Source organism: Canis lupus, chromosome 3, assembly GCF_048164855.1.
Source record: "Canis lupus baileyi chromosome 3, mCanLup2.hap1, whole genome shotgun sequence".
NCBI lineage: Eukaryota > Metazoa > Chordata > Mammalia > Carnivora > Canidae > Canis > Canis lupus.
The window spans coordinates 57,293,946-57,308,431 of NC_132840.1; the positions used below are offsets into that span (position 1 = coordinate 57,293,946).

General features: G+C 55.6%; 1 protein-coding gene and 1 long non-coding RNA gene across 4 annotated transcripts; one reads left to right on the forward strand and one right to left on the reverse strand.

Annotated features, from left to right (window-relative positions):
• Positions 1-246: 246 nt before the first annotated feature.
• Positions 247-3,069, reverse strand: LOC140630762 (uncharacterized). Its single transcript, XR_012028468.1, has 4 exons — positions 2,877-3,069; positions 1,412-1,496; positions 1,064-1,192; positions 247-628 (listed from the first exon to the last, which is right to left on the reverse strand). It is a non-coding gene; the product is annotated as an uncharacterized lncRNA (long non-coding RNA).
• PLD2 (phospholipase D2) lies at positions 1,860-13,418 on the forward strand. 3 transcript variants are annotated; one of them, XR_012028465.1, is made up of 25 exons: positions 1,860-1,941; positions 2,397-2,506; positions 2,593-2,723; positions 2,827-2,969; positions 3,350-3,458; positions 3,548-3,613; positions 3,763-3,821; positions 4,001-4,093; positions 4,186-4,338; positions 4,808-4,957; positions 7,898-7,981; positions 8,104-8,182; positions 8,942-9,052; positions 9,234-9,404; positions 9,736-9,862; positions 10,027-10,145; positions 10,220-10,333; positions 10,460-10,564; positions 10,746-10,834; positions 10,914-11,027; positions 11,197-11,246; positions 11,452-11,586; positions 11,758-11,911; positions 12,168-12,383; positions 12,642-13,418. XR_012028465.1 is itself a non-coding variant. In XM_072821475.1 (25 exons), the coding sequence occupies exons 2-25, from the start codon at positions 2,398-2,400 to the stop codon at positions 12,864-12,866; spliced, it is 2,805 nt and encodes a 934-aa protein (XP_072677576.1). In that variant the 5' UTR covers positions 1,871-1,941; position 2,397; the 3' UTR covers positions 12,867-13,418. The 3 variants fall into 3 exon arrangements, 2 of the variants coding, with proteins under 2 accessions (XP_072677574.1, XP_072677576.1); XM_072821475.1 differs by having other exon boundaries at positions 1,871-1,941; positions 12,269-12,383; XM_072821473.1 differs by lacking the exon at positions 10,220-10,333 and having other exon boundaries at positions 12,269-12,383.
• The last annotated feature ends 1,068 nt before the right edge of the window (positions 13,419-14,486 follow it).

The following is a 14,486-nucleotide window of genomic DNA, read 5'->3' on the forward strand; positions in this document are numbered from 1 at the left end:
ATATTCTTGCATCCTTTGTCACGGATTAATTGACCACATAGGTGTGGGTTTATTTCTGGGCTTTCTATTCTGTTCCATTGACCTCCATGTCTATTTTTGTGCTAGTGCCATACTGTTTGGATTATATAGCACTCAATGCTTAACATCTGAGGAACTGTCTTCCAAGGTGGCTGTACCATTTTATACTTTATTTGCTTTCATAAATGAGTCATAGTATATTACCACAAATTAATCATAATTAAAAACTTCTTCTCTTTAAAAAGCACCATTATTTTATTTTTTTTAAGATTTTATCTATTTATTCGTGAGAGACAGAGAGAGGCAGAGACACAGGCAGAGGGAGAAGCAGGCTCCATGCAGGGAGCCTGATGTGGTACTCAATCCCGAGGCTCCAGGATCACACCCTGGGCCAAAGGCAGGCACTAAACCCTGGAGCCACCCACGGATCCTCAGCACCATTATTTTAAACACAGAAGCCACATCCTGTGAAGAAGTGTTTACAACACCCATATCTGATAAAGGATATGAATAGAAAATATAGGGGTGCCTGGCTGGCTCAGTTGGTAGAGCCTTTGACTCTTGGTCTCAGGATCCTGAGTTCAAGGCCCATGTTGGGTGTGGAGCCCACCTAAAAAAACAAGAAAATAAAGAAAAAAATACAAAATGCGTAAAGAACTCATAATTCAATGATAAGACAACGTGGTTTTTAAAAAAATTAGCCAAAAGACTGGAACAGACACTGGGCAAAAGAGGATACACGAATGGCCAATATGCACAGGAAACATGGTTAGCATCAACTGAGCATCCAAGGAATGCAGATAAAACCACAGTGATTTTCTACTTTACACTCAAACCCCAAATACACGTACTACACCACCCGGCAGCTCCACTCCTAGAAACGAAAACCCGTTCACCCCCAAAGTTAGGAGTCTTCATGTTCTGTCTCCCTTTCTGATATTTCCTATCCATTTCTTCTCCCTTCCCTTCTATTCCCTTTCACTATTACTTATATTCCCCAAATGAATGAGACCATACAATGTTTGTCCTTCTCCGATTGACTTACTTCACTCAGCATAATACCCTCCAGTTCCATCCACGTCGAAGCAAATGGTGGGTATTTGTCGTTTCTAATGGCTGAGGAATATACTGAGGGGGCGGGGGGCACTTGACGGGATCAGCACTGGGTGTTATTCTGTATGTTGGCAAATTGAACACCAATAAAAAATAAATTTATTATTAAAAGAAAAGAAAGAAAAGAAAAGAAAGAAAAGAAAAGAAAAGAAAAGAAAGAAAAGAAAAGAAAAGAAAGAAAAGAAAAGAAAAAAGAAAAGAAAAGAAAAGAAAAGAAAAGAAAAGAAAAGAAAAGAAAAGAAAAAAAAGAAAAGAAAAGGCATAGTTACCCAAGACTTACACAGGAATGTTAATGGGAGTTTTATCGCAACATCCGAGAAACAACCCGGATGTCCATCAAACCGGGAGACAAGGAGACCTGCATTCTTAAAAAGACGGTAGATCTTGTCTTTCAGGGCCTGAGAGCCTCGGGTCTGCCCCCGGAGCGTCGGGCCCGGGAGCCGGCGGGGCTGCGGTCTGGGCCCCGAGGCCCGCGCGGGGTCCGGCACCGGCCGAGGGCGCAGGAGACGCACGCAGGCGGGCGCGCACCCCCGGGCCCGGGGCTGCCAGCCCTCCCGCCCCGCCGCACCCCCCGCTCTGTCACCCCCCGTGAACCCCCCTTGTCCGCCCCAGGGGCTGGGCCGGGCGGGAGCGGGCGGCGCGGCGGCGGGGCCGACGGGGCGGGCGCGGAGGTGAGGCGGGCGATCCGCCCCCGGGGGCCGGCCCTGAGCGCCCGCCCCGCCCCGCCCCGCCCCGCCGCCGGGTGTGGGCCCCGCGGGCCGCGCCGCTCCCTCGGCTGGCGGACCCGCACGGGCACCCGCTCGGGCTACGGTGAGGGCGGGGGAGGGGCCCGCGGTGGCGGGGGAGGCGGGCGCCGGGGGGGCGCGGGGCTGCGGACTCAGCCGCACGCCGAGATTTCGGGGTTTCCCTCCCGGGCGGGGCGCACGGAACTTCCTCCTTGCCCCCGGACCCCTCTTGCTGCCCGCCCGGCCCGGCCCGATCTGGCCCCCGGCGGCCCCGGGCCCCCGGCGACCCCTTGGCCTTGGCTTCTGCTCTGCTCCGGTTCGGGGGTGGGGGGCGCCCCGCGGGCCTGGTGGGAGTTCCAGGGAGCGCCGGGTCCGGGCCGGGAGGCGGGGCTGAGCGGTTCTGGATGCGGGAACCGGGTGCCGGGTGGAGATCAGAGGCGGGTTGGCGGGGCGCTGCACCCCGACTAGGAAGCGGGGCTGGGGGGGCGGAGGCGGGGCTGCAGGGCTGATCGGCCCCCTGAGGCCTCCCCACGCTCCTAGGATGGCAGCCACCCCCGACAGCCTCTTCCCCTCCGGGGGCGACCTGGACTCCAGCCAGTTGCAAATGGAGCCGGATGAAGTGGACACGCTGCGAGAGGGCGAGGACCCCGGTACGCGGTGGGTGGGGGGCACGGCACAGGACGGGAGGGCCGAGACAGACCTCCCGGGGTCTACACTCCTGCACTTTTTCTCCTAGCTGACCGGATGCACCCTTTTCTGGCCATCTATGACCTGCAGCCTCTGAAAATGCACCCGCTGGTGTTCGCCCCTGGGGTCCCCGTCACGGCCCAGGTGGTCGGCACTGAAAGATACACCAGCGGATCCAAGGTGGCCGGGCTGGGAATGGGGGGGCTGGGAATGGGGGGGCTGGCCAGAGGAGGGGCCCGCCACCCAGGCCCGGGCCCACCACTCAAGTTGTCCCTCCCCCCAGGTGGGAACCTGCACTCTGTATTCTGTCCGCCTGACTCATGGAGCCTTTACCTGGACCACCAAAAAGAAGTTCCGTCATTTCCAGGAGCTGCATCGGGACCTTCTGAGACACAAAGTCTTGATGACGCTGCTCCCTCTGGCGCGGTAAGGGGACCGGCCTGCTTCCTGGCAAAGGCAGGTGCCCCCGCGCCCCTGCTTTCTGCCTGTCGCACCCCCAGGCCTCAACTGGCCCGCCCCAGCTACTTAATTCCCCCATCAGGCCGCCCGGCCCCTTCCCCTGCCCCTCAGTTACCAGGAAACCTTCCCAGCCCAGCTCTCCCTGCCCATGATGCTGTGCCAATATCTCAGCCGGGCTGGATGCCCAAAATGCCCTTGGCAGACTCCCTCCTTTTCTTGTCTCTGTTTTCAGGAAGGGGGCCTTCTGGCAGCCTCTGGGCCTCCCCCTGGATCTCTAGGGCTTCAGAAATACAGGCTCCCAGCTGTCCCACTCCTCCTTGACACCTCCCCCACCATGTCATCCACAGCTTTGGCGTGGCCCATCCTCCTGCCCGGGAGGCAGCAGCCGACCGAGAGATACCCTCTCTGCCACGAGTAGGTCCTGAGGGCTCCACCAGACATGCGTCCAGCAAACAGGTGCAATCAGATGCCAGGTCCTCTGGGAAGGCATTTGGTGTGCAAATGGTTCTGGTTGCATCTGTCTGTGTCTCTCACTCCTGCTTCAGAAATACCTGGAGAATTATCTCAACCGCCTCCTGACCATGTCTTTCTACCGCAACTACCATGCCATGGTAAAGCCCCGGGGGGTGGGTACTTGTGCTTTTTAAGGGGGAGCGGTAAAAGCAGACCTCCGCAGGGAAGGGACAGAGGACCCCGGGCTGTCGGGTCTGCAGAGCTGAGCCCCACAGTCTCTCCTCTGAACCTCTGTCTTCCTCTGCAGACAGAATTCCTAGAAGTCAGTCGGCTGTCCTTTATCCCAGACCTTGGCTCCAAGGGACTGTGAGTGTCCGACACCCCTCACCCCACCCCCCTGAACCCTGTGGATCCCTGACTGCCTGAGGATGGGGAAAGAATTGCAGGGTAGGGGGTAGAGGGGTGGTAGCAGGGCTCTGGATTCCTTTTCCGGGCACATCTCCTCCTGATTTTTGGGCAGCATCTCCTCCTGATTTTCCCCACAGGGAGGGAGTGATCCGGAAGCGCTCAGGTGGCCACCGAGTTCCTGGCCTCACGTGCTGTGGCCGAGACCAAGTTTGTTATCGCTGGTCCAAGAGGTGGGTCCCAGAGTGGAGCCCCTGGGCAGTGGGAGGGGTGAGGAAGGAGAGCCCTGGGGCCGGGAGGAACGGATGGAGCCCTTCCGCTCCAGGTGGCTGGTGGTGAAGGACTCCTTTCTGCTGTATATGTGCCTCGAGACGGGCAGCATCTCCTTTGTTCAGCTCTTCGACCCCGGCTTTGAGGTCCAGGTGGGGAAAAGGAGCACAGAGGCGCGCTACGGGGTCAGAATTGACACCTCCCACAGGTAAGGCCTCCCAGTGTGCGCGGACACCTGATGAGCAAACAGCCCTGGTGGAGGGGGGCAGTGAGTGGAAGGGAAGGAAGGAAGGGTTTCCACCCATGGAGCTGGCCCTGATTTGTAACCAAGGAACTGGTCTGGCCACATGCCTGGGACTGCTCTTGTGAGCCAGGGGCCCAGAGAGAGGGGGTTGAGTATAAACACTGGCCTTCCCAGAGAGACTCTTGATGCAAAAGAAGAGGGACTCCATTTATTCATTCATTCAACAAACCCAAGTGCCGGGTGCAAATCTCAGTCCATGCCAGCGACCCAGCTGTGTATAAGGCAGAGACGTGCCTTGTCCAGGTAGAGTTGTGAACGAGGGATTCCAGGAGGAATGGGAAAGAGGGGACAGCCCAAAATGGCAGGTGTCTCCCTGGGAGGGCCAGGGGCATTAAGGGTGAGGGCTGGGGTCCATCTCGATCTTTCTGCTCAGGTCTCTGATTCTCAAGTGCGGCAGCTACCGGCAGGCCCGGTGGTGGGGCCAGGAGATCACGGAGTTGGCCCAGGGCCCGGGCAGAGACTTCATACAGCTGCACCGGCATGACAGCTATGCCCCACCTCGGCCTGCGACCTTGGCCCGGTGGTGAGACACTGACATCCCTCGGAGCTTCCCTGTGGGCTTCTGGACGTACTTGCTGTTTTCTGAGTCCTTGGTCCTCTTTCATCTCCTCTGACCTCCATTTGACCTCTGACCACACTGCAATCTTATTTCCCTCCAGTCTCTCTGACCCCCATACTCGGTAATCTCTTGTGATCCTGACTTCTCTGACCTCCTGTGACCCTTTAAAAAAAAAATTTATCTGAGAAAGAGAGACAGCAAGAGAGAGCATGAGTGGGGAGACAAGGGAGAAGCATATTACCTGCAGAGCAGGGAACCCAATGTGGGACTTGATCCCGGGACCCTGGGATCACAACCTGAGTCAAAGGCAGATGCTCAACCACTGAGCCATCTAGGCATCCCTCCTGTGACCTTATTTATTTTATTTTTTAAAGAGATTTTACTTATTTATTCATGAGAGACACACACAGAGAGATGCAGAGACACAGGCAGAAGGAGAAGCAGGCTCCATGTAGGAAGCCCGATGCGGCACTCAATCCCAGGACCCCGGGATGACAACCTGAGCCAAAGGCAGATGCTCCACTGTTGAGCCCCCCAGGCATCCCTCCTGTGAACTTTTTTTACCACCTTTGTGCCACAGTCTCTCTCTGTGCCTTATGATCCCTCCAAAACTCATTCATTCATTCAATAAACATTTTCTAAGCACCTACTATGTGCCAGGCCTGGTGGCAGGAATAAGACTCCCCACTAGGTGATTCAACATGAAACACTGGAAAGTTGCCATTCTGGAGGTAGATGCGGGACACTGAGCATAGAGGGGAACCCCTATTCCCACAGGGGGAGAGTGGAGCTGGGGCAGGGGTTGCTGAGCAGAGGTGACTGAGCTTCCTCACGAGCAGAAGGGAGGCAGGGAAGCATTTTCTCCTGGACGTGGTATTGACATTTAGTTAGATTTATTTATTTGAGAGCGAGTAAAAGAGAGCAAGAGCACGAGCGGGGGGAGAGGGAGAGGAAGAAGCAGACTCCCCACCGAGCAGGGTGCCCAATGATGCGAGACTCAATTCCAGGACTCCAGGATCATGACCTGAGCCAAAGGCAGACGTGTAACGGCACTGAGCCCCCCAGACGCCCCCCTGACATTATTTTTATTTTTATTTTTTCTGACATTTATTTTTTAACACAAGAACTAACAGCGGATACTTAATTTATGATGCCCTTACCATGTGCTGGGAAGTGTTTGGGTGTTTTATGTGTATTATTAAATCCTCATGTGAACCCCGTGAGTGAGGCACGTACAATTGTTACCTCCATTCTACAGATGGGAACATGGAGGCAAGGAGAAGTTCAGGAGCTCGCCCTTAAGGAACTTCACCTCGTGAACTGTGGAACTGGGGTTCAAATCCAGGCAGTCCCAGCCACGACCCTGCTTGTCACCATCACACTAGACTACTAGTTCTTAAAAAACCAAACAGGGGGCACCCGGCTGGCTCAGTTGGTGGAGCGTGTGACTCCTGTCTCATAGTCGAGAGTTCGAGCCCCATGTTGGGTGTAGAGATTGCTTCAAAAGAGAAAATCCTTAAAAAATACAAAAATGAAAAAAAATACAAAAATGAAATAAAAAGTCAAACAACACGGAAGCATATTAATTAAAACATTTAAGTTCCTGTTGATTGAACAACTGATACGGCCCAGCCACTTCTCCCTACGCGTCCCCAACAACCCATTTCTCTCCCCAGAAGTAATCCTCACAGTAGTCTCGTATTTATCTTCTCAGCTCTTTGCCTGCATGGGCTTATCCATGCATGTTACTTTTTGTTTTACTGTAAATAAGATCACGCACTTGCTTATGTGGAGCTTTTTTTTCTTTTTTTTCCATTTGTGTGTTAGAGGTTAGGCATTTAGGTTATTTCTCATTTTATTTTGAAGATTTTTTTAATTATTATTTTTTTATTCGAGAGAGAGTGAGCATGAGTGGGGCAAGAACAGAGGCAGAGGGAAAAGCAGACTCTCCGTTGGGCAGAGGTCCTCCACACAGGACTTGATCCCAGGACCTGAGCTGAAGGCAGATGCGTCACTGACTCAGCCACCCAGGCAGCCTGGTTATTTATCATTTTATTTTTATTTTTTTTAAGATTTTATTTATTTGTGAGAGACACATAGACACAGAGGCAGAAACACAAGTAGAGGGAGAAGCAGGCTCCCTTTGGGGAGCCCAATGTGGTACCTGATCCCAAGATCCCAGGATCATGCCCTGAGCAGAAGGCAGATGCTCAACCCTTGAGCCCCCAGGCGTCCCTTATTTCTCATTTTAAACAATGCTGCAGTGAACACAATCTTTGTCTAAGCATTTATTAGGATGCATTCCCAGAAATAGAACGACTGTGTGCAATGGTATTAAAGGGTATGTGTGTTTGATATTCTGAGAGACCGCCAAAGGGTCCTCTAAAAAGGCTATAACCAAGGTATATTCCCATAGTCTATGAGAACACTCACTATTCCACATGCTAATATTGAACTCTGTGCTAATCTTGTGGACTAGAGACATCTTATTTCCTCTTATTATCAATTTCCTTCCTTACTAACGAGATTGAACATCTTTTCCTATGGCTGACCATTTTAATTTCCTCTGTGAACCGACAATTCGTATTCTTTGCTCACTTTTCAGTTTGCTCGGATGTCTTTTCCTTATTGACTGGTTGGAACTCTTTATGTATGATGTATGAACCCTTCCAATCTTTAGTCATATTCTTCAGCTTATTGTGTCTTTTGTAATTTTTAACTTCATTTAGCTTATTCTGGCAAATCTGTTGTACCTTGATACATCCAATACCACCTTACTTCTCCGATCACTCTTGGTCTTTGACCCTGCTGTCACCTCTGATCCATGGCTGTCTTCTGGTCTTCACTATCCAGAGCATTCTGGCTTCTGACTCCCCTGACCTCCTTGGCTTGGCCTCCCCCCAGGTTTGTGAATGGGGCAGGTTACTTTGCTGCTGTGGCAGATGCCATCTTGCAAGCTCAAGAGGAGATTTTCATCACAGATTGGTGGTGAGTAAGGGAAAAGCTCCAACAGGAAGGGGGCAGGATAGGGCCTGCAAAGGGAGGGGACCGGGCGGAGTGGCTGCTTGCTGGGGCTTAGCCTGCCCCTTGCCCTCTGCTCTGGATCCCAGGTTGAGTCCTGAGATTTACCTGAAGCGTCCTGCCCATTCTGATGACTGGAGACTGGACATTATGCTCAAGAAGAAGGCGGTGAGGAGAGGAGTCAGGCTGGAGAGGAGGCGTGCGGGGGGTGCCCTTGGGTGGAGGTGGGTTAGAAGGGACTGCAGCGTGGGAGAAGGTCGGGAGTCTGAGGCTTTGCGGGAGGAAACATGTCTCTCCTGGCTCGGTGTCTGGCACATATCACCTCTTTTTCCTCCCTGAGGAGCACGTACGCCTCCCTCTTCACCTTCTTCCTCTACCTGGTGTAGACTTCTCTCCCAGGACGTATTACACTCTGTTGCATTAGCTAGGGGTGTTCATATCTGCCTTCCTCACTGCACTAATATCACTAGATTCAGTCCAAGGCACGATGTCTGCCATTTGGGGGACATCCGTGGATGTTAATGGCCGGACAGAAGGAGGATAGCGAGTGGGGGCCGGGGGATGGATGGATGGATGATGAAGGGGAGATGGATGGAAGGATGAGAGGTTGTTCAGGGAGGAGGCAGTCAACAGGACCGGGGCGGGTAGATGGATGATGGGCGGTACACAAACCGGTGAGTAAATGGTTGGGAAGATGGGTGGTGAGATCATGAGAGGCAGGTGAGGAGCTGTATGGATGGGTGAGCAGGTCAGGGGGTCAGCGGGTCGCTCAGCCCCCATTGCTAAGTTTGCTGTGAGCGTCAAAGCAGGGTATGAGCAGGGAGGGACATATGGGAACCCCGAGCACAGGGCAGGGCTTGTGAGGATGGAAAGGGGCCATTGTGAGAGAGGCATTAGGATCTGATCCCCCCTTCCACTTGCCACCAGGAGGAGGGTGTCCGTGTGTCCGTCCTGCTGTTTAAGGAAGTGGAACTGGCCTTGGGCATTAACAGTGGCTATAGCAAGAGGGCTCTGATGCTGCTCCACCCTAACATAAAGGTGACCTTCGGGGCTCAGAGAACCCCCCCAAAGTACAGCCCTCCTTGTCAGGCTCCTGTGTCCCCTCAGCCTTTCCTTTCCTTGAACATCCCATCCTTCCATCATCCTGTTCTCCCTCCTGACACCTCCTGTCTCCTCTCATCTTGGCCCACCCTCATGAACTCCTGCACATCTGCTCCAGGTAATGCGCCACCCGGACCAGGTGACACTGTGGGCCCATCATGAAAAGCTCCTGGTCGTGGACCAAGTAGTGGCCTTCTTGGGGGGGCTGGACCTCGCCTACGGCCGCTGGGATGACCTACACTACCGACTCACTGACCTCGGGGACCCCTCTGAACCTGCTGCCACACAGGTAACCCTCTAGGCCTTCCTATGCACCTCACCCCTACCAAACACAGCCTTGCATTGATGCACACCTCGTCCCCCTCCAGTCATTCCAAGTGCTGCCCATGTTGGGTTGCTCTTCCTGGGACTCCAGGAAGGTGATTCGAAGTAGACCCAGTCCCACCTGACCCCCATGACCCCTCCAAGCTCCTCTAGGGTAGTGAATGCAGCTGAAGGGGGGCCCGGTCCCACTCTCTCTGTCTCTCTGTCTCTTGGTGCTCCTCCCTTCTCTCTGGCCCGGGCTCTGTGTGGCCCCCATGATCTCTCCTTGCCTCTGGCATGGGTATGTCCCCCTACAGCCTCCCACCCTGGGCTTGGACTGTCCTGGCACCCCAGACCTCTCGCAAAACCGATTCTTCTGGCTGGGCAAAGACTACAGCAATCTTATCGTTAAAGACTGGGTGCAACTGGATCGGCCTTTTGAGGGTGAGGGTCCCCTCCTCCAAAGCTCCCAAGAGCTGGGACTAGGGGTAGACGTTGGGGCTGGGACTGAACAGGATGAGCTGGGTCAAGGCTCCTCATCCTCCCTTTCCTGATGGTCTCCAAGAGACCATCTCCGACCTTGCCCCTGATTCTTCTGGGACCCCCAGATTTCATTGACAGGGAGACTACCCCCCGGATGCCATGGCGGGACGTTGGGGTGGCTGTCCATGGTCTGCCTGCCCGGGACCTGGCCCGGCACTTCATCCAGCGCTGGAACTTCACCAAGGTGCTCTCTCCCTCCTGGGGGGCTGGTTCTGGGAAAGACTCACGCCCCCACTGACTGCCATCCCTCCACCCAAGACTACCAAGGCCAAGTACAAGATACCCATGTATCCCTACCTGCTGCCCAAATCCACCAGCACTGCAGACCAGCTCCCCTTCACGCTCCCAGGGGGGCAGTGCGCCACCGTGCAGGTGAGGCTCCCTGTTTCAACCGGTCCTCATCCCTCCCTCCCCTTCAGCCCAGTGCCCCCACCCATTCTCCGGGACCTGAGTGCCCCCCCGGGGTCGGGAGCCACATCATATTCTCTGTCCCCCCAGGTCTTGCGGTCAGTGGACCGCTGGTCAGCGGGGACTTTGGAGAGTTCTATCCTCAATGCCTACCTACACACCATCAGGGAGAGCCAGCACTTTCTGTACATCGAGGTGTGACGGGGGTGGGGTGGGGGGCAGAGAAGGAAGGGGGTGTCCGAGGAGAGGGACGAGGCTAGCTGTGGAGTCAGCCCTGGGAGGCGAGGGGAGTTGTGGGGGAGTAGCTGGTGTGGCGGGAGCCTGGGGCTGGGGCAGTGGCCCCACAGCGGACGCCTGTTTTTGCTCCCTGCCCCAGAATCAGTTCTTCATCAGCTGCTCCGATGGGCGGACAGTTCTGAACAAAGTGGGCGATGAGATTGTGGACAGAATCCTGAAGGCCCACAAGTAAGGTGGACTCTGAGGGAGGATGGGCTGTGGGCGTGGCTTGGTCTGGTCCCGCCTCTGACCCCGCCCCCTCCCACAGACTGGGGCAGTGCTTTCGTGTCTACGTGCTTCTGCCGCTGCTGCCGGGGTTTGAAGGTGACATCACTACAGGTGGTGGGAACTCCATCCAGGCCATTCTGCACTTCACTTACAGGTGACTCTGCCTCTCCGTGGCCGTGCGCCCTGCCCCGACTCTGCCCCGATCCCTTTCTGCTGGACTGTTGAGGTCCACCCTTCTCCGACATAACCCATCCACCACCGCGCCCTCGCCGCCCCCCCACCCCCCGCAGCCTCCACCTCTCTCACCCTCTCTTTTCCCTCAGGACCCTATGCCGTGGGGAATATTCGATCCTCCATCGCCTCAAAGCAGCCAGTGAGTGCTGGGGGGCGGCGGGGCGGGGGGTTCAAGCCCTGGACCCCTGGGCGGGGAGGGGCCTCCTGTTCTTGCAAGGTTCTGGGGCTGCTGCTCTGAGACCACAGGTAGCATTTGACTTGTAGGGAGAAACGGGGAGGTAGCTGGGACGGGGTTCCACCTGCGCATGAGGGGACGTCTCAGCATCCCCCCATCTTTCTCACAGTGGGGACAGCGTGGCGGGACTACATGTCCATCTGTGGGCTTCGCACACATGGAGAGCTGGGCGGGCACCCAGTCTCGGAGCTTATCTACATCCACAGCAAGATGCTCATCGCGGATGACCGGACCGTCATCATTGGTCAGTCCTGCATCTGGACCCCTGACAGGGACTAGAGGAGGGTGGGGAGAGGTGGAGCAGGGCCCTCCGGGGTAAAGGGGCGATGGAGACTGGCTAGTCCTCTGGTAGAGGTGATGGGGCAGGGGCCGCCCTGGGCTCAGGCAGACGCAGTGTGTCCTGTGCCCATCCCAGGCTCTGCCAACATCAATGATCGGAGCTTGCTGGGGAAGCGGGACAGTGAACTGGCCGTGCTGATCGAGGACACGGAGATGGAGCCTTCTCTCATGGACGGTGCAGAATATCAGGCCGGCAGGTTTGCCTTGAGCTTGCGGAAGCATTGCTTCAGGTAGAACGTCATGTGGTGCTGTGGGCATGTGGTGCTGTGGGCGGTGCAAGCCGGGAGGGGGCGGTCTGCCTTCTGAGTAGGTATGAGGATGGCTTACAGGTAGTATGGAGGCCCCCCCGCTGGTTTAGGGTACCAGCAAAGTAGGTCTAAAAAAAAGAGAGAGAGAGAGAAGATAATTTTTTTTAAGTGTCAAAGTAATGGCCAGAGACTAAAAAGTTCTACTGGACTCGTTTACACTTATTTTATTGTTTAACAGTGTGTTTATTTCGAATCACCTGGGCGGGCACCACAGAACTTTTCTAGCATCCAGGCTCTCCAAGGGTCTTCCTTTGACCTTGTGGGGACCCTTTCCCGTAGTGTGATTCTGGGGGCAGATGCCCGGCCAGACCTGGATCTACGAGACCCTGTGTGTGATGACTTCTTCCAGCTGTGGCAAGACACAGCTGAGAGCAATGCCAACATCTATGAGCAGGTGGGCACTGGGGGGGGAGGGGGCTGGCTGAGCGGAAATCCAGGAATTATCGTGTTCAGAGTGGAATGGAGAGAGCCCCGCCCCCAGCCAGTCTCAGGAAGGGGATGAGGGCTTGCGGGCGGGGGTCATGTCACAGGATTCAGTGGCTCAGGTCAGGGTATGTGGTGTGGGGACTGGGGGCATCCGGCCCAGGCGGGCTTGGACCCTTGGCAGGGTCTCTCCAGGCCTCATTGGCTTCTGTGCCCCACTGATCCCCAGATCTTCCGCTGCCTGCCATCCAATGCCACCCGCTCCCTGAGGGCACTCCGCGAGTATGTGGCCGTGGAGTCCCTGGCCACGGTCAGCCCACCTCTGGCCACGTCAGAGCTCACCCAGGTCCAGGGCCACCTGGTGCACTTTCCCCTCAAGTTCCTGGAGGATGAGTCTTTGCTGCCCCCACTGGGGAGCAAGGAAGGTGTGATGCCCCTGGAAGTGTGGACATAGCTGAGGCTCCAGCCGGAGACAGCTCACCAGCGGCTGCGCTCCCCCGAGGTGGCTCCCTGCCTCCAACCCTCAGGACTGAGGGCCGTGTCCTTTGACACCCGGGGCGGGCAGGCATGCCTGAAGGGGACCGGAGAAGTCACAGCGGACCCTCCCTTGAGAAGCAGCCGGAAGAGGACACTCCCTAGCCTGGGCCGGAGAGGCAGGAGAGAGTCCTAGGGAAGTCCATCCTGCTGCTGCCCCATTGAAACCATGGTCCTGGAGGAGAAGCCAACCTCCTGCCCAGGCTGCATGCCTGGGGAGCCTGTCACTGTAGGGGCAGCAGGCTGGGGCCTGGGCCTCCCCGTCTGTCCCTTCCTCCCCTTCCCTCAAACCCCTCCCTGCCACACCCACAGCTCCAGGGGTGGAGGGAAGCATGGAGCCTCTCCTGGCTTCAGCCCCATGGGTGGGGAGGGTGGGGTGGGGCACACACTAACTCCCTGCCCCTCCACCTGACAGATCACTAGCTTTGTATCCATTCGATAAACATTTCAGAAATAAAGGCATAGAACAGGTCCCCCGCCTCTCCCTCAGCCAAACTGGGAAGTGAGGGTTTACCTCCCACCTCCCACGCACCTGGAGCCCTGCAGCTGCGCACCTTCTCTCCTGTCCAGCTCTTGTCTCTTCCTCTGCTGCTTTGTCTCCCCTGTACTTGTGTCCGTAGTTTCAGGAGCTTGGCCCCCCCAGCTGCTGGGACCTGGGAGCTGGTGCTCACCTGCACAGGGGGAAGATGAGGATGCACAGAGAGGGGCTGGAGGGGCTGGGTCTTGGTCCTCCAGTGGCAGCTGGGAAGAGGCTCAGGGAGGACCCTTTGGGAATGGCTTGAGGGCAGGAAGGACTGGGCCCCGTATCTTGGGCTTGTCATGTGTGACCTAGCTGACCTTGTCAAGTCATATCATCTCCCAGGCTCAGGGGTCCTACCAGGAAAATGGGAATAGTATTTCACATAAATGGCTTGCTGTGAACATGTAGTCCCTGATTTAAGTATTTATTGAGCATCTACTATTGCCCAACACGGGCAAGTGCTCTGTAGCCACTTGCAGCTAGGGGTTAGCGAATGGAACAGTGCCGACAGAGGCGCTTCCCGTGACCACACGAAGTTCTGCTGGCCAGGGCCACTCCAGGGGGAGGAGACACTGCGGGTCGGGTTCAAGACCACCGCTGGGAAGCCAGCCCGGCAGCAAAGTGAGTCATGTGAAAGTTCTTGGCTTCCCAGGGCCTGTTGTGTTCACACTCTTCATCAATTTTACTTTCATGTGCTAAGAAGCGGTTTTCCATTAGGTAAACATTGCTGCACCCATGATGTTGTCTGGCTCGGTATTAAAATAGACCCACGGGAGGGGCACCTGGGCGGCTCAGGGGTTGAGCATCTGCCTGAGGCTCAGAGTGTGACCCCAAGATCCTGAGATTGAGTCCTGCATCAGGACTTCTCCTGATGCCTGTGTCTCTGCCTCTCTCTCTGTCTCTCATGAATAAATAAATAAAATCTTTTAAAAAATAATAAAACAGACATACAGGAGCTCCTGGGTGGCTCAGTGGGTTAAGGACTGATTTGGTTTCAGCTCAGGTCATGATCTTCATCAG